Source organism: Heteronotia binoei, chromosome 3 (genome assembly GCF_032191835.1).
Source record: "Heteronotia binoei isolate CCM8104 ecotype False Entrance Well chromosome 3, APGP_CSIRO_Hbin_v1, whole genome shotgun sequence".
In the NCBI taxonomy this organism is placed as follows: Eukaryota; Metazoa; Chordata; class Lepidosauria; order Squamata; family Gekkonidae; genus Heteronotia; species Heteronotia binoei.
The window spans coordinates 71135708-71157436 of NC_083225.1; the positions used below are offsets into that span (position 1 = coordinate 71135708).

Here is a 21729-nt window from a genome sequence, read left to right on the forward strand (position 1 = left end):
TGGCTCCACTGCCAAAGTCTCCTGTCTCCATCCCCAAAGTCCCCAGATATTTCTTAAATTGGACTTGGCAACCCTACAATAAGTCCTTGAAAAAAGAATCCAGAAGATTCTAAATGTGCAGAAGATCCTTATGAGCAACTAGATTTCAGCTCATTTCTGTCAAGTCTGCTATAATTTCTGTGTGTAGCTAAGTTACTTCTTTGGTTCAGGAAAAGGATCCTGGGTAAAACCACACTGTATGCCAATGCTGCTAGCTCGAACTCTCCTCTCCCCCCTCCCACCCTTTGTTATGTAGCAATGCTTTGAAATGGGAATATGGGAACAAGATTGTAGAGCCTTCTCAGAGGAGCGTGGGGGAAGCTGGTGCCAAGAAGACGCTCAAGGCCGACTCAGGCCTGAGAACGAAATAGTACCATCAATGTGTGAATGTGCCCTGCATAGAGTGCCCCTCCCTTAAGAATCCCTTTGATGTATACCTTATATGATTGCTTTGTTTGTATACTCGCCAGTCTTTCAACTTCGTTCTATAGTCCAACAACATGTTACAATAAACTAGAAACTTTTATCAAAAAAGGTCTCGTTATTGAAACATCAGACTTGACAATTTCAATTGATGAATCTGCATCAGAGCCAGGACATTCAGTGACATACAACAATTTTAAACCTGGAACCAGCGTCTACAGAAAATTATCATACATTGACCAACCTTTAATCATGCACACTCTCGGCTGCAGCCTTTCCAAATGAAATGACATTAACTGAAGGCTCTCATGTGACCTCCTCATGTGAAGGTCTGGCATGTGACTTCTGAGTAAAATTTCCTCTCTCTCTAGGACCTTTTGGTTGTAAGAGGGCTTACTCATGGTCAGGGCTTTTTTTGCAGCGGGAACTCCTTTTCATTCTAGGCCACACACCCCTGATGTAGCCAATCCTCCGAGCAGTTACAGTAGCCCCTGTACTAAGAATCCTGTAAGCTCTTGGAGGATTGACTACATCAGGGCTGTGTGGCCTAATATGCAAAGGTGTTCCTGCTACAAAAAAGCCCTGCTCATGGTCCAAATACTTGTTGTAAGGCAAATATCAGGCACTCAGTGTTGATTGAAAAATCCCCCTTCCCTTGATACTGCCCTAGTTAACAGTCTGCTTTTGGATTGTATATGTGTCAGCTTTCTAGGTGATGCAGGAAAGACCTTATACTTCCATGAACCTCATGCATGAATTGGTAATTGAGGCCCAAAAGCAATTTTAAAAGTGTGTGTGTGAGAGTGGATAAACATTCTGTTTCTTCTAAAGAAATAAAAATAGTTCTGTTAAGATTTTTAAAATTTTCATGGTCTAATTGTAATAACCTTTATTTTGGTTATTAAAGAATTACCCTTGCCTCGATTTATGGCCCTGAAAATTGATAATGAACAGAAGCACAGTCATCCTGTGGAAGCACATGGAGCTAAATTTCAGACACCACATGCAACAGTTGAAAAAAACTCTTTCAGAAGATTGGAGGAAGGGGACAAACAGGTAAAGTCCCTTTTGCACTGCTGATGTGTTTTTTGTGTTGTAATAAAATACTAGATTATGATATTATAAACAGAAAGTACACCTGTGGTAAGTGGTTTAATTATCAGAAGTATAGGAAGTAGCACTGACCAGTAAAATAGTAGGTTGGCAATACAATTGCATACTTACATGGTATGAAATCCACTTTTATTCCCTTTTGAAAATTATTGGGCCTCCTAACAAACATATTACTATTGCAACCTCTGATTAAAATATTTTTCATGGCCCAAGTGTATTATAGCCAGTTAGCGCAGACAGAGAGGTGAAATTTACAGGAGTCACCAGATTACAAAACTGTTTCTTGTATGGAACTGCAAGTGGAAAGCAGCTGATGGTTATATATTTTTCTGCATATGTGTAAGCAGCTATGTAGGAAGAGGAGGTGGCTGAGAGGTGATATGATCACCATCTTCAAGTACTTGAAGGGCTGTCATATAGAGAATGGTGTGGAATTGTTTTCTGTGGCTCCAGAAGGTAGGACCAGAACTAATGGGTTGAAATTAAATCAAAAGAGTTTTCGGTTCAACATTAGGAAGAACTTCCTGATCGTTAGAGCGATTTCTCAGTGGAACAGGCTTCCTCAGGAGGTGGTGATCTCTCCTTCCTTGGAGGTTTTTAAACAGAGGCTAGATGGCCATCTGACAGCGATGAAGATCCTGTGAATTTGGGGTAGGTATTTGTGGGTTTCCTGCATTGTGCAGGGGGTTGGACTAGATGACCCTGGAGGTCCCTTCCAACTCTATGATTCTAAGCTGCTTGAAACAATACACGCATGGAAGCAGCGGTAGGTCAGTTGTATGCAGGGCTTTTCTTTGAGTAAGAATGCTGGCTTGACATCAGGGTGTGTGGCCTAATATGCAAATGTTCCTGTTGAGCTTTTTCTACCCAAATGCCCTGTGTGAAACAATGGTGACAGCAGGAGTGTGGCCTAATATGCAAATAAGTTCCTGCTGGGGCTTTTTCTACAAAAAATCCCCCAGATTGTACTTGAGTGTAAAGTAGCTCTCTGCATCATTTGGTTATATTCTTAATTTTTAAAAAATAATATACACAGCAACACTAAACAAAATTCATGAGCAAACAGTGTATAAAGGTTGAAACTGCATCAGGTTATACAGCATCACCCAATGTAGCGTTCCAAAATCTAATAAGCAGTGGTCATCTTTCCACAAACTTCTTTGAAAACTGCTGCATATCTTTGAACTCTATAAAAATATGTTAGTTTGGTCAGGGAGCCAGCGTAGTATAGTGCTTAAGAGCAGCAGACTCTAATATAGAGAAACAGGTTTGATTCTCCACTCTTGCACTGGAAGCCTGTTGAGTGGCCTTGAGGTCAGTCACAGTCCTCTCAGAACTCTCTCAGTCCCACCTACCTAACAAGGTGTAGAGAGGGATGGAAAAAGAGTTGTAAGCTGCTTTGACACTCCTTAAGGCAGAGAAAAGTAGGGTATAAAAACCTACTTTTCTTCTTTATTTTCCAGGCATAGTTTAACCATTCAGAGGCAGCTGGAGCATTGACCTTTTGTCTACAATGGCTGATTTTAAGCAGTCAGTAAACACAGTACTAACTCAAGACCAAGATTCTTCACAGTGTCTTTTAGACAGCTTTATCCACACCAAAGCAAACTCTTCTTTTCATGTATTGTGTTGGTGTTGTTAAATCAGCCAAACCATGTGGGTGTACCATTCCCATGTACAGCTTGGCTCATTAAATTGCTGTCAGGCAGATGTTTTTTAAGTGAGTACACATGCAGTTTCTTAGACTGTGAATCGTGCTTTTTTGTAAAGATTAAGAATTACATCAATTTTGAACACAGCTTGAAAATGTTGAAATATTTTTGAAATCTATCATTTACAAGAATCAAAGTTTAGGTTTTGAATTTAATGTCTGAAGGCTGTAGATCAAGGGTTCCCAACTTGGGCATTATGATGTCCGCTGACACCTTTCTTGGAATCCAACCAGTGTTTTTAGAAGGAGGTGGAGGCAAGTGGGGCTCTTGCCCACCTGGATTTCTGCTGGGCCTCTGAGGATCTGATTGGCTCCATAGATTAAAATAACATTTTGATGACAGCTGCCACAACAGTTTTTGTTTTATTCTCTCTCATTCCTCTTTCCCAGTGTATTTTCTAATTACCCCTCTTTTCCTCTGCACATTGGCTTCTTCTGTGCATGTGGCTCCATCTCTTGTGGCAACCATTTTGTGACTGCTCCCTCTGTCCTGTGTTAGAATTCCAATGGTGCCCACAGGCTCAAAATGGCTGGGGATCTCTGCTTGAGATGGTTTCCTACTGTGTTTTTATCATGTTATACATCAAGTGCAATTAACAGTTACCAAATACTGTTGCTAGTCCCCAGGTCTGGATGGAGGATCCCCCAGTTTGGGGGCTTCTGTTACCAGCCAACTAGCTGGCAGAGGAAACTCCACCCCCAAACAGCAATGTGTTGGATCAACCCTACTCTTTTCTCTCACCTGCACTGTGACATCTAGGACAAAGTCTGGGAAGGCAGCTGCACAGCACACAGAGGGTGAGATTTTTAGGAATCCTCCCACCTCCTGCGCTGATTGCTGCACCGGGAAGTCCAGCTGGAAATTCGCAACAACACTTGTATGGAGGGAGGGATCCTCATTCTTTGTCACTCCCCACCTTCACCCACCATTGTGAGCAGCCGGCCAGTCGGATGGAGGGAAGGAGTCTCACTCTCAGTCTTGCTCTGGATATCCCTCCCTTTTTGCCACTTTTGCCCACTCTGGTCCCCTCACTTGCCTTCACAAGTGGGTTCATCTGGCAAGAGCAGTAATGGGTGATGTTGTCAATGTGATGACATCGCTTCCAGGTGATGTCATTGCATTGGGGACATCCCACTCACTATTGGAACACCCCCCAAATCACCCCACTGGCACAATGAGGGGACCTGGCAATCCTACATATAAATACCGTTGCATATCACCTATCAATTACTATCAAAAACTGTTGTATCATTCCGTGCATTATTAGCTATGGAAATCAGTTATTGCTGCATGTCAGACAATGGCATCAAATGCTGATTATTCAGCAGATATACAATATAAACAAGTTGAACAGAATTTACAGGGGCAAATTCATTTGAGCCCTAATTTCTGATTTTATATACAATCAGATTGGCTTGGATCCAAACTAGCATTTCTGTGGGAACAAGAATTTCTAGTTGAGGAATGTTGGTTTCTCTCCTCTGTTCTTTCCTGCCACAGCCTGAAATCCTCCCCTGGAATCCTGTTCCTGGGGATCCCCTGTTTTGTCCCAGGAATTGGATTTTGGGGAAACATTTCATGCTATTGCAGGAGATGGGAGATGAGAAAGTGGTGTTGTGCAGGTGGAATCTTTGTTGCCTGTGGAAACACTAGCCTGGGCTCAAGCCTATGACTCTAGACCAGCCAGAATTCTGTAATCATTCCCTGATCCTTTCATTTTGAAGCAAGATGCAAAGTCTCCTCCTCTGTCTCCCATTGGTTCACCACCGGCTTCTCCATCAAGCTACCAGAGAATTCCCCTAAGTTATGGGTATGGCATACTGAGGAGCGGGCTTGAACAGCAGCATGGAGGTAAGACAAGACCAAATTGCAAGAGTGATTATGGGATGATCCTGACAATTTCTTAACTTAATTATGTCCTTTTTGAAGAAACTGACTCAGCCTTTCTGCTTTCTCTTTATTCAGCCTTGTCTTCCCAAGAGTTAATTAGAATTAATACAAGTATCTGCTTACAAACTAATGCTCTTAGTCTTTTTCATTATAAAATAAGTTGAAGTTCATGCCTTTTCCACTAGTTCTAAAAATATTTATTATAATGGAAAACTATAAATGACTAAGACCTGCATGGTCTTTTTAATGTAAATTCTCTTGGAAGTTCCTGATGTCAGATAATTTTGTTTCTCAGTTCTCTTTTAATACTATAGAATCTCCAAGGATTTGCCCTTATATATTTATCTAAAGAACTTTATCCTTTTGGGCTCCTTGCCATTGTAATCCTATATAATCTTTTATCCAAAAAATAGTCCTACATTCTCCCTAGTGTATCAAGGGAGATTAGTTTTTATCATGATACAAGACTATGGTTGCCAACTCTGATGGGAAATTTTGGGTGATTTTGGGAGTGAGGACAGGGTCTGGGGTGGGAGGGACCTCAGCAGGGTATAATGTCATGGAATCCACCCTCCAAAGCAGCTGCTTTCTCCAGAAGAACTAACATCTGTAGTCTAGGGATCAGTTATAATTCTAGGATAGCTCCAGGCCCTGTCTGGACATTGACTGCCCTGCTGTTATGCTAATAATGTTCCTTTCCTTCAGTGCATGAAACCTTCCTCTGGGAGAAGTGTCCACCATTTCTTGAATGGATGTTATAGGATCCAGTCTCATACAATTATATACACCATTTGACACCAATACTAGAAAAGAGGGAGGGTGAAATAGTAAAGCATATGCTTTGCTGTTTCCATTTCTGGCATCTCCAAGCTGACTGAGAACAGTCCCTGCCTGAGGCTTAGGGGAATTGGTGCCAGTCAGAATAGATAGTGCTGATACTCTGCTTTTGTCACTTACTTGTTTACATGGCCTAATAATAATTCAATCATCTGTCACCATATAAAAGTTTAAAAGAAAAGTACTGTATGGGAATAGTAGAAATGTGTGACCTGAATAGAGAAGGTGTATTACCTATCACTGTAGTATGAAATCACTTCCTTTACACTGGATCAGACTACCAAGTATAATCTACTCTGACAATATTTGAGTGAAACAACAAGATTTTGGGTGTAACTTTTGAGAGTCAAAGCTGTGATGAAAGGACCTTTGACTCTCAAAAGCTTATCCCCCCCCCAAAAAAAAATATGGACTCAGATCTAGCTCTTCAACCACAGATCAACATGGCTATTGCCTGAAAATGCTGATTTGTATGTCTCTAAGTTCTTGAGCAAAAATCCCTCTCAGTACGTACTTCACTAGAACTAGATTAATCTTTTGCACTTGAGGGATTAACTGTATGTTCAACTGAGAAGATCTAAGGCTTCTATACAAGTACTCTGAACTGCTGTTCATGCATGTATTGCAGCAGTATGGGTTATGCTGTGAACTGGTTTCAGTTCTTTTGAAGATGTCACTTGATGAGAAACAAAAACCTGCAAAACTGATTTGATTAAAGCTCATGACAGATATTTAGCGGCCCCGTGGTGCAGAGTGGTAAAGCAGCAGCACTGCAGTACTGTGATCTGAACTCTCTGCTCACAATCTGAGTTCAATTCCGGCGGAAGCTGGATTCAGGTAGCCAGCTCAAGGTTGACTCAGCCTTCCATCCTTCCGAGGTCGGTAAAATGAGTACCCAGTTTGCTGGGGGGAAAGTGTAAAAGACTGGGGAAGACAATGGCAAACCACCCCGTAAAAAGGCTGCCGTGAAAACGTTGTGGACTCACCCCAGAGTCAGAAACAACTGGTGCTTGCGCAGGGGACCTTTCCTTTCCTTTTCTTTCCATGGCAGATATGGAACTTGGGCATTGATCCTCAGCTTATTGTCTGTATACTCTTACAATCTCCTATATCTTTATTCTAACATATTTTGACAATATTGAGCTGGGCTGCTTTCACACATGTTGAATAACATCCTCAATGCACTTCAGCAATTGTTTGCAATTGGATTTTCCTGTGTGAAACAGGAAAATTCCATTGCAAATAATAAAGTGCATTATCCAACATGCGTATTTATGCATACTGAATTTAGCTGTGCAGAGTCAAATTCCTGTGCAGTCTCTAAGCAGTGAGTTTGTCCTCATTAAGGCTATCCTTGATACCACTATTTCTTCCAGAATAACATTTGCTTCTCTTCAGCATTAGAAAACTTTGAGAAAAGTGGGGCTTTAGATACTATTTATTTTAAGGCATTTATACCACCTTTCAGTGTAGCTCAAAGACAGAGTTTTTTTGTGTTAGACTTTATAATAATTTTTAGATTCAAGCCCAGGAGCACCTTCGAGACCAGCAAGAGTTTCAGGGTATAAGCTGTTGAGAGCCAGAGCTCCCTTCATCATACATGAGTAGAGTAGAAATGAAGATCTCTGAATCCTTTTATCCTTTTAGCAATTGGCAGCCCTAGCCTGTAGCATGCTAGGTACGTGATCACCATTTACAGCTGAGCAGTAGAATGAACTTGTGCTGGTATTCTCACTTTATACAACCGGTTCGGATGTAATAAAGTGAGAACTGGGTTTTAATTGGTAAAGAAAGGAACTGTAATAATACAGTGACCTTTCTTGACAGAAGGGGATATACTTTGACTTTGTTTTGATATGAGGCAGAAATGAAATAGGTCTGTTTTTAATTTCTACTTTGATATTGGACAACTGTGGCAAATATTCTGACACATTCCGCTAATCTTACATAGGTCCCTATGAAAGTAGACATTCTACACACCAACAAGAAGGACCGACATCAGGGAATTATGGGTCCAAATCAGGGCCAGCACATTCTTCTCTCACACGGGTAATGCATTCCATGGGGAAAGTAAATTTATTTAAATAGAAATGGAAAACTGTTTAAATGGAAAACTATTTAAACATGCTGGCTAAAATAATTGTTGATACAGAATGTTGTACTATACATGACACAATATTGAATGAAGCCATGAACACTGCAAGTATCCCATAGCTAGAGCAGTAGTATTCATCAGGAAACTTCTATAGACTAACTGGAATATAAATTTTATATCTTCTAAGTGTTACATATTTTTCCCTATGGAAGAATAATAATAATAATTCCAAGTATGTAAGAGAGCCAGTTTGGTGTAGTGGTTAAGTGTGTGGACTCTTATCTGGGAGAACCAGATAAGAGTCCACACAACTTCTGGGAGAGCTCTCTCAGCCCCACACACCTCTCAGGGTCTCTGTTGTGGGGAAGAAAGGTAAAGGAGATTGTAAGCTGCTCTGAGATTCAGAGTAAGGGTGGAGTGTAAATCCAATATCATCTTCTAATATATTCATGTGAGTTAAGAGGCTAGAGAATGTATGAACATTGGCCAGAGGGCATACATTTGCTTTGGTGTCCTGACTTGTGTGTGTATTTTGTGTGTGTGTATTTTGTGTGTGTATTTTGTGTGTGTGGGTCAGAAATGAACAGTTGACAATATTTCCTACTAATGACACGGACAGCTATATAAAGCAGGATCCAACAAGTCACTGTCTTTGTTGGGCATGTCTACTTAATAAGGGAATTTAATAGCAAATTACTATTTTGCATGTTTTCCTTATCTAGGGTTTGCCCATCTTGAAAATGAATGCTTCAAACCTAGGTGGCCTAGCTCGCCATCTTCTATTTGTTTATGTCAGAGGGAGCATCATGGGGCATCTCTGTCTGGATGGCTATTTCCTTCCCCATCTTGATTTAGGAGGTCTCATTTAATTATTTCTAACAATTGGAAAGCCAAACAATTTTTATTTATTTTGACTTTCCTGCCTTTAGCAAGTTAAACGTAATAAACTCCCAAGTAAATAGTAGGAAAAAATGTATTACTTTGGTTTTTGAACAGAGAAACTTGTACTTGTTTATTTTGGGACCAACAACTTTAGTGAGAGGGGAGTTTTGAACTGTAAATGAGTGTATAGGATTTTGTTCAAGTCTTCAGTTCCAAAACACATTATTAAATTGATTCCAAGTATGTTAAATGTCTATAAACTAATGCTGGCAACTTGTGGATTTATAAAAATTAGTTTCATGTATGCAGAATGTCCTATATTTCTGTGAGTTAGGACATTTGGTTGCAAGACAATCCATTACACTGTTAACATTTGCCTTTTCCCTGCCCATTTAAATAGAATTTTAGAGTAAGAACCAGTTTCAAATTCTTTGCAGTTCAGAAATCTGTGTTTTGTCTACCTTTCCAAATGAATTTCCATTTTCTGAAGTCTCTTTCAGTAGAGAGAGAACCACAGGACAGTGGTAGTAATTACCCAGATGACCCCTGGAGGATAACTGAGGAACAACGCGAGTATTATATCAACCAGTTCAAGTCTCTACAACCTGACTTGAACTCTTTCATTTCAGGTAACATTCGTTCTAAATACAGCAAGGAACTGTGAACCAAAAGTCCTGGAAAGAAAAAAAAAACCCACACAAAGAACAAGCTTAATGGAAATTCCTTGAGGTTTTGCATGTATTATACTCTTGTTTTCTTGTTTTGTAAGTTATTTAACCCCACCAAGGAATCAGGGGTGTTTTTGACCCACGACCCACGGTGGGGGGGGGATTCATTTGCCCATTTAAAGCTTTCTACAGGCACCAGTCTCCTGTTATGCCTTCTCAGTGAATTGCAGTGCCCTGAAGTCCCTCTCTCCACTCCCCACTGTCTTTCTTTTTTAATTTTGAGTTTCATCAAAAGGGAAAATGGGGTCAATCTGGCCCCCAATAGACTTGGCTTGAAAATAAAAGCACTATGCATAATCATAATTTGGGTTTCTATTGACACCAACAAATATTGGAAAAATATTTTAGCACTGTTCTCATTTGTAAATAGATGGACAACATCTATTTTCTCCATTCTGTAGAAAAGTAGAGCATACAGTGAAAACAATTCCTCATAATTTATATCTATGGATTTTTTTTGGTTTTGAGGTTTTACAGCACTTTTGGAATTGGGGGTTGCAGTGACCCTGAGGGAAAGCAGTCTTTGCAACCTGAATTGTTGCGTATATAATAGGAGCAGGTAGAAGCCCTGCATTTGTGCTCTGTCAGCCATACCCCATTCTGTCATTTGTGCTCTGTCATTCCATACCCCATTGTAAGATAAGCCAGGACATGTCTGCAGGCATCCCCTGAACCTCACATTTTCCATACATGAAGGAGCCACGAAGGCCTGGAACTGTAGATGATCCCTAGCCACCACTGCTTCCCTTGGTCCTCCTGGCCACTTGTTTTCTGAGCTAATTGCTTCCCTTTTCCTTCAAATTTTGCAAACCCCTCAGAGTGATATTCTGAACTTTACATATATTGGAGGGGGAAGGGTACTCCAGAGGATCCCAGCCACCTGGCCATTGAGCTGATTGGTTCCCTTTGTCCTTCATATTTTCCAAACCTCTGATTTGATCATCTCAAATTTACAGAGAGGAGTTATTCTAGATGATCCTTAGGCATCTGTGCACTGAACTATTTTCCAACAATTTTTCCAACCTCTGAGACATCTTCTCAATTTTACACATTTGAGGTGTATGTGGAAGGTTACAGTAATTGCTGTCTTAAAATGAACAGTTTTATAGATGCCTAACTGACTTCTGCTTTAAAAATATTAGGATCAATTTGATCCTATTTATGTTTTTGTTCAGTTTTGATGTTTTCATTGAAGGGTATTTTGACCCCAGTTCCAATTTTGTCTCTCCTTTGTGCTGCATTTCTGAAGGAAGTTATTCCTGAGGCCTGATTTTTTCTTCTTAGTAGCTAATGCCATGACTGAGAGAGCTGTCAGATTTCCATTGCTTTTTGCTGTAATGTGGGATCACTTTGACTTATGCCAAAGTAGTATAGTTGTTGTTTTTTTCCTTGGGAGGGTTAAATGTGTGCATGAAACACGTAGGTTTGATCCTTTTGTTCCCTACTTGGAAGGGAGCTTCTGCTTGCACAACTACAGTTCTCACTGATTTTATCCCCCCTCTTATTGAAGATCCCCACATTGTTCCTGAGGGTCAACTGATTTCTAGGAGCAGTGAGAAGGGGAAAGATGTGCTTACTTCTTGGCCTTAGGCTACAACCCAAGGAATACTGGGCATGATCCATCCAGAGTTTAAATCCCATTGAGTTCAATATGAGAAATTTAAAAATATGCTTAACTTCCCTTATTAATGACTGTAAAGGGGGTTTTTTTAAATACAATGTTATGCAGGGAGAAGAGAGGAAAAGGCTGTCTCTTCCCTGCCTCTTCCTCCCAAAGCAGACATGGAAGAAGGAGAGAAGAAGAAGCAGCCTGCCTAACCAATTGGCCAGGTGCTGCTTCTTTGCCTCAAGTAGGTCTCGCACAGGCTTCACACGGCCTTCCTAATCTCTGCTAGACACCTCCCTCACCTTGTTTGGGGCTCAGCTGGACTAAGTCAGGCACTACCCTCTGCCTTACCTTTTGCGGGGTTTGGCCAGGCACTGCCCTGCCTCACAACAGGCCAAGTACTGGCTCTGCCCTGATTTGCCTTGCACAGGGCCAGCCACTGCTGTCTACCCCACTTCACATGGAGCCTGTTCAGACCAGGACATTGTTATCTGCCCTTCCCTCAGTGGGACCCAACTGGGCCAGGTGCCATCTGCCTGGCTCACCTCATGCTAGATATTTCTATCTTTAATAGCAGCTTATATTATTGTACATGCAACAGGTGCTAGGCTAGCTGGCCTGTGATTCCCTGAGTTCCCTTTGGGTCCCTTTTTAGAAACCATTGTAATGGTCACTACCTTCCAGTCCTCCAGCACTGTAGATGTGAAGAGTTCTACTAATGTCTGCAGAATCCCTAGTATGGATTATGGTTCCCAATTTGAAGTCTGTCAGAATTTGCAGAGCTCAGTATATTTGTCTCTTATTAAGTGGATAGTGTTTTTTGTAATATTTTATTTTTATTGTAATCTGCCTTGAGAAAGTTGACTACTAGATGTTTTAAATAAAAATAATGTAAAAGCATGGCAGATGGATGTTTGGTTAATTCTGTTTTTCTGGTGATGCTGATATAACCAAGGATGGTTTGATACTACAAATGCAGGCCTTCTGGCCTTCCCCTCTGCACAAAAACCTGTGGACTCTGATTCACTGTTGCTGGGAATGGGGAAGCCTCAAGGTACAGTGAGGTTGCAGCAAGGTGAGAGAACTGGGTGAAGTATTCTCTCCTCCATCTTGCATTAATGGAAATCTTGCAGCAGAAGGTGGGAGTTATTTCACCTGATTTCTCTTCCTCAGTGCAGACTCCCCCAGTGTGTGGAATTTTGTCCACAATATATTCTTCCAAACACCAGCATTATCTTTTTGAAGACTGGAGAGAAGGGGCAAGTGGTTGAGATCTACCAACTGCTCTCCACTTGCAATCTTGCTTACTGTTTGTAGAAATAAAGCTATTAAATTTTACCCTCGAGGCCATCTGACCCTAGCCTTTTGCATTTTTATTATTACACTACAATACATACTGGAATTTAAATATCACAATCTAAAAAATAGTAGATAAAAACAGAACAAAGGATTTTGTTGCTGCTTTAAGAAGAGAATGTGGTTCAGGCTTTTTGGGCACACAGATATGCATGCTGCTAAACTATTAATTTTATGGATTATGCATCTGTTTTGTTCCATTCCAAGAAATTGTCTTTAGGCATGTTATTTCATGTTTTCAATTCTCTGAGCAACAGAGGATTCTAAATACAAGAAAGAAAAATAACTTAACGGGACTAGGCTTCTTGGCTTAATTCTTAGAATTATGTTTCTTGGCTAAGCCAGAAGTTAAACTTTGGAGGATATTACAAATTCAAAACATTCAGCGTAAGTTGCACACTTTTACAGTTGAGAGTTTCTTTCACTATTGCTAAGGGAATGTTCAGAAAATTAAATCATTGATGAGAGATGTTGTTAGTACATGATAGCCAAATTTTTGAATGTAATATTATCATGTTGAAAAGGAGAAACCAAGCTAGAAATTGGACTAGAATGTGTTGACAAATATAGGAGGTGTCTTTGTGGCTTAGGGCTGTGTGGGAATCAGCATTGACTTTAAAATATGCAGGGCAAGTAAAACCTGTACAAGGTTCTTTGAAGTCCATTGTTTCTTTTAAAGGAGTCCTAATACATACCAGGGCCTTTGTATGCCAACCTTGCATTATTTACATGAATATTGAGGCTATCTTGAAAGCCTGGATCATTGCAGACCCATCACTTAACTATGGATAACACTAACTGGGCTTTTCTACAATCTCATTTTCCTCACTTGTAAGTCCCTACTTCTTCATTGTGTGTGTGTGTTGCATCTGTTTTGCTGCCTTCAGTGATTGATTCGATGTATAAGTTTTCATCTGTCATATTTCCCTAGGCTTGCCAATCCCCAGGTCCCAGTGGGGGTTCTCCCGCTTTCCCAGGCTCCTTCCTGCCCCCAGTCAGCTGGCTGGCGGGGGAAACCCTGCCCCCACAGCCATCATGTGGCTTTCCCCCTCCCGAGGCTTCAGTCTCTACTTGAGAAAGCCTTCCTCTTTGGATGGTGTGTCTGCGTCTTTAAGGCCAAAGGGGAGCGGTGGGGTGGGGAGGAGGCAGAACAACATGCCTGTGAAAGGAGTCCAGACCCTCTGTTTGTTGCACAGTCCTTTCAGAGGTCGTTTGCATTGTGTGAAGGTAAACTTGAACCTTTGGTTGCCCTGTGTTACTGTGAAAAACTTGAAAGTTCAGCAACTCGTGAGTAGAGGTGCCAATCCCCAGGTGCTTCAGGGAGGCCCTCCTGAGCTTCAGGGTCATCAGAAATGGGAAGGGGGAGGGAGGAAAATTCTGCTGGACCATAGGGTATAATGGAGAACTAATCCCAGGATATCTGGGGCTCTGGATGGGGAGTTTTTTGAGGTAGAGGCACCAAATTTTTCAGTGTAGCATCTGAGGAGTCTCCTCAAAATGCTCTCCAAGTTTCAGAAAGATTGAACCAGGGGGTCCAATTCTATGAGCCCCAAAAGAAGGTGCCCCTATCTTTCATTATTTCCAATGTAGGGAAGGCATTAAAAGGTATTTGGTCCCCTTAAATGTGATGGCCGGAACTTCCTTTGGAGTTCAGTTGTGCTTGTCACAACTTTGCTTATGGCTCCACCCCCAAAGTCTCCTGGCTCCACCCCCAAAGTCCCCAGCTATTTCTTGAATTGGACTTGGCAACCCTATATCTCCCTGCAGTTCTAAACTACAGGTTTTTATGCCAGACGTAAACAAGTGTGATAGCAAATTGACCACTAGAGGGAACAAAACATGTGCAGAACACACGCACACATACATACACAGAGAAGAAACAGTAATTTACAAGTGAGAATGTGGAGAAGCCCTATGTTTTGTTGCCTTAACTCTGATGAAGATCCCAGACATACCTTAAAGCTCTGCCAAGCTAAGCCCTTTCCCCAGGTGGGCTGTAGGAGGAGTCACTGGAATACCTATAGGGGAGGAGAAGCTGCTTTAACCAAGATTTGCTCTAAGTAGATGCAAACTTAACAATGGTTGATGCAAAATGTATTTGGCAAAACATCCCCTAGTTTTATGTCTGGATAGAAGCCTGTAACTCTGTCAGTTATGAATGCTTAAATATTTGTCAGGGTGTGGAGATTTCCTCCAGAGCAGTCCTTTCCATAAATATCTGGAAGCCATTAAACTGATTTGACTCTAGTCAGGATACTCACATTATGTAGGAAAGATTGGAAATAACTAGGATTGCCAGCTCTGGGTTGGGAAATACCTGGAGCTTTGGGGGATGGAGCCTGAGGAAGGCAGAGTTTGGGGCAATGTTCCCTCTAAGCTGTGGAGTCTTACAATTCTACTTTGTGAGCCACTGGCATTAAAGTTGTGATCTACTGCATACATTAGTTTGCTCTGGGGCCATCCTTCCTGAGCTAAGACAAAAATGTGTGAGCTGGAGGCTATTAAACTTTGAGCTAACCCACAATGACTCAGTTTAGAGGGAACACTGCTTTGGAGGGATTTCAGTGGAGTAGCCATTTTCTCCAGGTGAGCTGATCTCTGCCACCTGGAGATGAGTAGTAATCCAAGGAGATCTCCAACTATCTCCTAGAGCAGGGATGTTGAACTAATTTGTTAGGAGGACCCACAAATGGGACTTTGTGGGACTAGGGCATGTGTGACATAAAAAAGTAATGTGAGGTAGTGGAGATACAAACTTTATAAAGGACACAGATAAATGCAAAGTTTTTTTGAAACTTAAAATACAAACATGCTTAAAGATCTTGTTGTAAGTGATTTGGCAATGCAATTTTAAAAATAAAACATCAAGAAAAAGTGCAAGGGTCACAGCAGAAACTAAAAAATATAAAATCCTCTGAGCTTGGGAAAACAATGAAATGGCATTGCAAGCTTCTCTCTCCTCCAGTTTGGTGTAGTGATTGTGCCAGTTTGGTGTGGTGGTTAAGTTTGGTGTAGTGGTTAAGTACGTGGACTCTTATCTGGGAGAATCGAGTTTGATTCCCCACTCCTCCACTTAGAGCTACTGGAATGGCCTTGGGTCAGCCATGGCCCTCATAGGAGTTATCCTTGAAACAGCGGCTGCTGTAAGAGCTCTGTCAGCCCCACCTATCTCACAGGGTGTCTGTTGGGTCTGGGGGGGGGGGGTAAAGGAGATTGTGACTGCTCTGAGAATCTGAGTATAGGGCGGATATAAATCCAATATCATCATCATCTTCTTCTTCTCCCCCACCCTCAGGTCTACTTAGATTGGCAATGGCTCTTCAGTGTAATATCCCCCTTTGCTTGTGGGTTCCCAAGTTAGTACTCACTAGGTCAGGTACATTCAGCAGAGACAAGCTGGCTCAAGGACACAATTCCAGGAAGCATGAGCTTCAGCTGGCTATAGGAACACTGAAAAGTGAAACTGATCTCCACATTGCAGCACAAAGTTGCAAGGAAAATGTGGAATGGATTTTTTATTAAGATTTCTGAGCCCTGTCTGTCTGGGCACAAAGACCTTAATGGAAAATCCATTCCACATTTTCCTTGCAGCTTTGCTTCCTGCTGCAGCTGGCAAAGATAAGGCAGAAAAGTCAGGGAACTGGAAGATCAGGGAACTTAGTCAGCCTAGGAGCTCCAAAGGGTGAGGATAGGAAGGGGAAAGGGGGAGAAAAGAGCCCAGTGGGCCTGATTAAAGCCCTGGGCAGGCTGGTTCTGGCCCGCAGGTTGGACATTTGACATTCTTAACCTTAGAGATTGCAACCCTAATAATAATAGATTATTTCACACTTAATCTGTCCACTGTGGCAGGAACTGCACAATTTCCAGGGCTCAAGCATGTTTTTAAAAATAACCAGCTACTTCAAATAAATGCAAATTGCAATCAATAATCTATTATTTCACTGTTTGATGAGCCTTTATTTTTGACAGGTTCAGTGGCTAAGAACTTCTTCACAAAATCTAAGCTGCCCATCCCTGAACTTTCGCACATATGGTAATTACTGTTTTATAATTCATAATAATGTTATTGGGTTTTTTTGAAAACTTCTGTGATGCTGAAAAGAAATCACAGCAATTGCTCTAATCAAAATCAAAAAGCACAGCAGGAGGAATGTTGATTTTCCTTTAATGTTATCTTTATAGAAATACTGTCCCTTCTCAGAAGGACTAGCGAGATTTGAACAGTAATGTAAACTTGGAGTGTTTCCGAAGACCATCTTAAAGAACATAATTAGCACAACAGGCTGCTAGATAGTTTTGCAAAGAGAGTACAGATAAACACAGATTTGGAATAGTTAAGGACTTCATAAGTTCCAGTTCTAGCTGTCCTCAGCAGATGAAAGCTCTAATTAGTTCCTAACTTGTCATATAAGCACAGCTGCATAATTCATCAACCCTTACTAATGAGACCTGACCCTGATTTTAATTAGTCTGTTTAGCTAATGTTGCAGATGGCCTGCTACAGTGTAACTTTTACATGAATCTTACTAAACTTCTAAATTTGTAAGGTGAGACAGCTGGTTACTAGATGTATAAATAAATAGAACTTGTATGAATGTACCATTAAAATGTATTGGAATAAAATTACATCAGTTTCATGAAGTAGATTTTAAAGATCCAGTTTAAATATGTTAAAATGACAAAATCTATGCTGGAAAAACCATGTGTTTTATGAGATACACATAATATGCACACAAAGAGAAGGTGGTTTTATTTCAGTTATGCTCTGAAATAAAAGTAAGTAATGACTGTCTTATTTACAGGGAACTTAGTGATGTAGACTGCGATGGAGCATTGACATTACTGGAATTCTGTGCTGCCTTTCATCTTGTGGTTGCTCGGAAAAATGGTTATCCTTTGCCGGACACTCTGCCAGAGACTTTGATGCCTGATTATCTTCAAGCAGGTGATACCCAGTCCTTTAAAAAAAAATTTTTTTTTTTCAGTTTTAGACTCAGTTGATTAAAATGGCCTGTTAACAAAAATCTAGTTTTAGCAACAGTGCTAAGAAAAGAGCTCTGAAATTCCTGGTTTTTAATTGTGCTTAAATTACAGGCATGATAGAAACAGCAGGAAAAAAACCCAACACAATACGTTTGGTAGCCTTGGCCAAATATTTGGCTAAAATTTGGCTAAATTTGATAGCTTTGGCAAAGATGCTGATAATGTTTGCCCTGAAAAGGTATTGAAGGTGTTAGCTATGGGTCTGTGGTATAACTGGTTGCTGAAGGATTTAGCACTATACATTTGTAGTAAGCCCAGCAACATTCCTGACTTACTCCAAGCAATACAAGCACAGTGTCCAGGTGCACAGCATAATACTAATCATAGGGAAGTGGATGTTTATTGAATTTGTGGAGTCAGATGCAGCTTTAAAGAGCAAAGGTTTCAGCCAAATCGGAAAGTGGATTTCCCCACCATAACCTCCAGCGTTGGAACAAAATGTCATTTCTGTTGAAAATATGATAGAAGGAAGGAAAAGTGATATCAAACATATATGCAAACATGTTATAAAATATCTAAAGTAGATTTAAAGAAGAAAGTACGGCAGCTAGGCCTGCTTTATAGATGACTACTTCTGAACTACTTCTGAACTTGATAGTTTCATAGTATAATCTTATGCAGGGTTAGAGCCTTCTAAACCCGCTGACTTTTGCCGAGTTTGAAGGATGTGCCTTGCTTTGGAACGCACCATTAACAGCAGCAATGCTTTTATAAGCTTACTTTTCTAACAGAATATAGTGCCTTTTGGAACTTGCAGCAGCAATACAGAAATCAGCTTTGGTGGGTCCATTTCATGTTGCTTCTATAACTGTTAAAGCCCCTTCTCAACAGTCTAGTCTAGTTTGATTAACTTAGTGCAGGTTGTAAATTTAAGCTGGATTTGTGGATATAAAAATAACTGTTTTTAAAGTACATTGTCATCTTTGACAAAGAGTATGATTTAGGATTATGATCTTCAGGAAACATCCAGACAGGTTTCCAGATTTTCATTTTAGCATTGTTGTAGGTGTTTGGAGAGGCATGTTCTTCTCAGGTTACTAACAAAAAAAGAATCATTGGATGCTGCACAGTGTATCGAATCCCACCACCACCAAGTTACGACAAACTGATTGTGCATTGATTCTTTCTGTACTCCCTGTACCTGGGTGCCATATGTTTTAGTGATCAACAAATATGAAGTATGTCAAAGTACAAAATATAAGTGCAAGTCTAGTTCTCTTCTATGAAAGTAAAAAATTATATATGTAATTGCAATGCTTCACATGAAGTGTGAATGCTGGGAATTTGGAAGATGGGGTTGTACAGAAAATTGTGTTAACACAAAGACTTGCATGCATCTCCATCTTTTTTGCAGCTTCCCTTAAGCCTAAATGTGACTGTGTGTTGAATTCTTATTCAGAATCATTGTCAGTAGGTCAACAAACAAGAGACTTCAGTAGGACTGAGGTAAAAACTTAAATCTAGTAAGTGACAGGAATTTCTGAAAGCTCTTAGTTGTTTTGCATACCATTTGTTCTTGCTGTGTAAGTATCACTCATTGTATGTCAGCACCAACTTTAAAAGTAGTAATTCCATTTGGCAAACAATACATTAACATACAAATCAGACCAGTGCTTGGCATCATCTACTATGAATGGCAGCAGCTCTTCAAAGTTTCTGGGAGAGAGAGGTTTCTTCTAGATAGCTATTTAACATCTCTTCTTTAAACTGAAGATGAACCCAAGACATTCCGCATACAAATAGTATGCTGAACCATAACAGTGATATGCAAGATGAGGGGAACATTACAGTGGACCCATTTTGGAGTCTTTGAACCCCCCCCCCCCCCCAGTAGTACTAACTTAACAGTAAGCTATCAAACAGTTGCCTTCAACATGTTGCTCTCCATCTCCTGCTTTGTTGTTCATTGTATGGTAAAAAGGGGTGTCAGCAGTTATATAACAACCCCTTGTATGCCTTTCAAACAGTGGCACACTAAATGATTTTGCTTAATATGTGATCTTCCTTGCTCCATACCAAAAGGAGGGCAATAGTTCTTTTTTTTCAAACATAAGACAGTGAAGTCATCTACCAGGGCTCTTTCTGACCTCACTCCCTGTGACTGCCAGTTGCTGCACACCAGTAGTTGCTTCTGTACTGTGCAGGTTCACAGCCTTGTTGCTCAGTGCAGTCACACTTGAAGCAGGCATAGTAGATTGCTAGCTGCATGTGTGGCATTGCTGTCTAAAAAGCAGAAGCTGCCTTCTCCTCCCCTCTCTAAAGGAGCCACCTGTGGCCAGCAGAGACAAGAGCTACTTGTAGCAGCAGTAGCACTATGCAAAAGAAATAAAGCCCTATAAGATGACCCACTAGTGTAATTTATTTTAGGTGCTTTTATCCTGCAGGCAGACTTAAGGTGGCACATGGACATAGCAGATTTTTGGCACTTGACCAGAAAGGTTGCCTCCCCTGGTTATAGAGGAACTCAAGCAACATCTTCCTGTTTGTCCTCATTAAGGAGAACTGCTGTATGTTTGGGGGAGATTAGTTCATAGAGATAATCACTTGACATGGAAGTAGCTGAGATGCAGTGAAAGTGGGTTGGTGGGTGGGGGTGGCTTCCAAGCAGCATTCTGTGCAGTTTAAGCCCAAGGGACTGCATATCTGTAAACTGAAGCAGGGGAGGGAAATGGCTTTAGGTCTTCCTCTGGCAAGGAATGAGCAGGTTAGGGTTTCCATGGGCAGAATTCCTGTGGCCCCATGAGCAGGTCACACTTCATGGATGAGAGTGGGGAAGCAGGAATGTGCGGAGATGGCAGATGTGCATGAAACTGGGAGAGCACTGTTTTAGGGATTCGTGATGGGGAACTGAGTTCTTGATGGGGAAAAATGGGTAAATGCATATTGGCTACCTAACTATCATAGAGCAACTGGGTGTGGAGGGGAGTTTTAAAAAAAATTCCTTCCTTTTTCTGCCAAGAAACAATTTTCATTCTGTGCTACAATAAATAAAAAACTTCTGTCCTATTCATAATTAGTGATAAATTCTACATTAAAATTCATTAAGAGCTGCTTAATTTCTATTAAGTATTTGTATACTGAAGCTTGAAGTTGCTTCTAGTATTTGAAATACAGTGGGAAGTTGTGATGTGCTTTTCTCACTAAAGAGACTGACTTGTTATTTTCTCTCTTTCTTTGTTTCTTTTAAAAATGATCAGTTGGAAACTGTCCGTGAGCATCCAAACAACTCGGAGCCATTGATTCTCTTTGAGACAGCTTCTGTTGAGCCAGTTGGTGACAATTTATTTGTTAATATTCATATGTCCTATTTTCTGATCTGCAGTACTGAGTTGGGTCTTCTTTCTACTCTACTTAGGTCCTCTTGAGTTGGATCATGTTTTCCAGTTTTTGGGTGCTGGGTCTAATGCCAAACACTAAACAAATGTTACAGTGATTGAAATTTAAAGCCATGAGGTCCCTGATTTTCAAAATCACTGACAGCATAGATAGAACGCAGGGATTTTTTTTAAAAAAAGCTGTGATTGATGGAGACAGTTATTTTAAGAAATTACTATGCCCTAACTTTGATTTGGGCACAGATAAGTTAGTTAGTTCTGAACATGCACCAGCATGATGAATGCAGACTGTGTAAGCTAAAAAGCAGGTGCCCTTGACATGTGGTGATGGTGGTGTGGTTATCTACAAAATTTATATTCTACTTTCCCTCCCTCTAACAGATTTAAAAAAAAAACTCATCTTAAAAAAACCCATTAAAGCCAAACAAAAACACATTAAAACAAAACCAAGCTAAAATAAACATACAAAAACATTAACATAACAATTAAATCACGGGGCAGGAAGGATGTATTTGCAAGGGAATGCCAGATGAAACAAAAATGTATTCACCCAGTGGTGGAAGATGGTGACAGAAGGGGACAGGCAAGTGTCCCTGGGAATGGAGTTTCAGAGGTTTTGATGCCTTTATTTTGGAGGCTCTTTCCTAGGTTGCCATTTCTGTAATCTCAG

General features: G+C 40.7%; 1 protein-coding gene across 4 annotated transcripts in view; it reads left to right on the forward strand.

The window, feature by feature from the left end:
- REPS2 (RALBP1 associated Eps domain containing 2) overlaps positions 1-21729 on the forward strand; it is a 155791-nt gene that overhangs the window by 55438 nt on the left and 78624 nt on the right. For 2 of the 4 annotated variants that reach the window (XR_009555183.1, XM_060234022.1), the window contains exons 3-10: positions 1370-1518; positions 5012-5138; positions 7966-8063; positions 9482-9620; positions 16651-16714; positions 17484-17626; positions 19079-19170; positions 20922-20993. Coding sequence is in view for 3 of the 4 variants with exons in the window: in XM_060234022.1 (XP_060090005.1) it covers positions 1370-1518; positions 5012-5138; positions 7966-8063; positions 9482-9620; positions 16651-16714; positions 17484-17626; positions 19079-19170; positions 20922-20993 (884 nt within the window). In the remaining variant the exon portion in view is untranslated. The remainder of the gene's footprint in view (positions 1-1369; positions 1519-5011; positions 5139-7965; positions 8064-9481; positions 9621-16650; positions 16715-17483; positions 17627-19078; positions 19171-20921; positions 20994-21729) is intronic. The other 2 variants (XM_060234023.1, XM_060234024.1) reach the window with 2 other exon arrangements.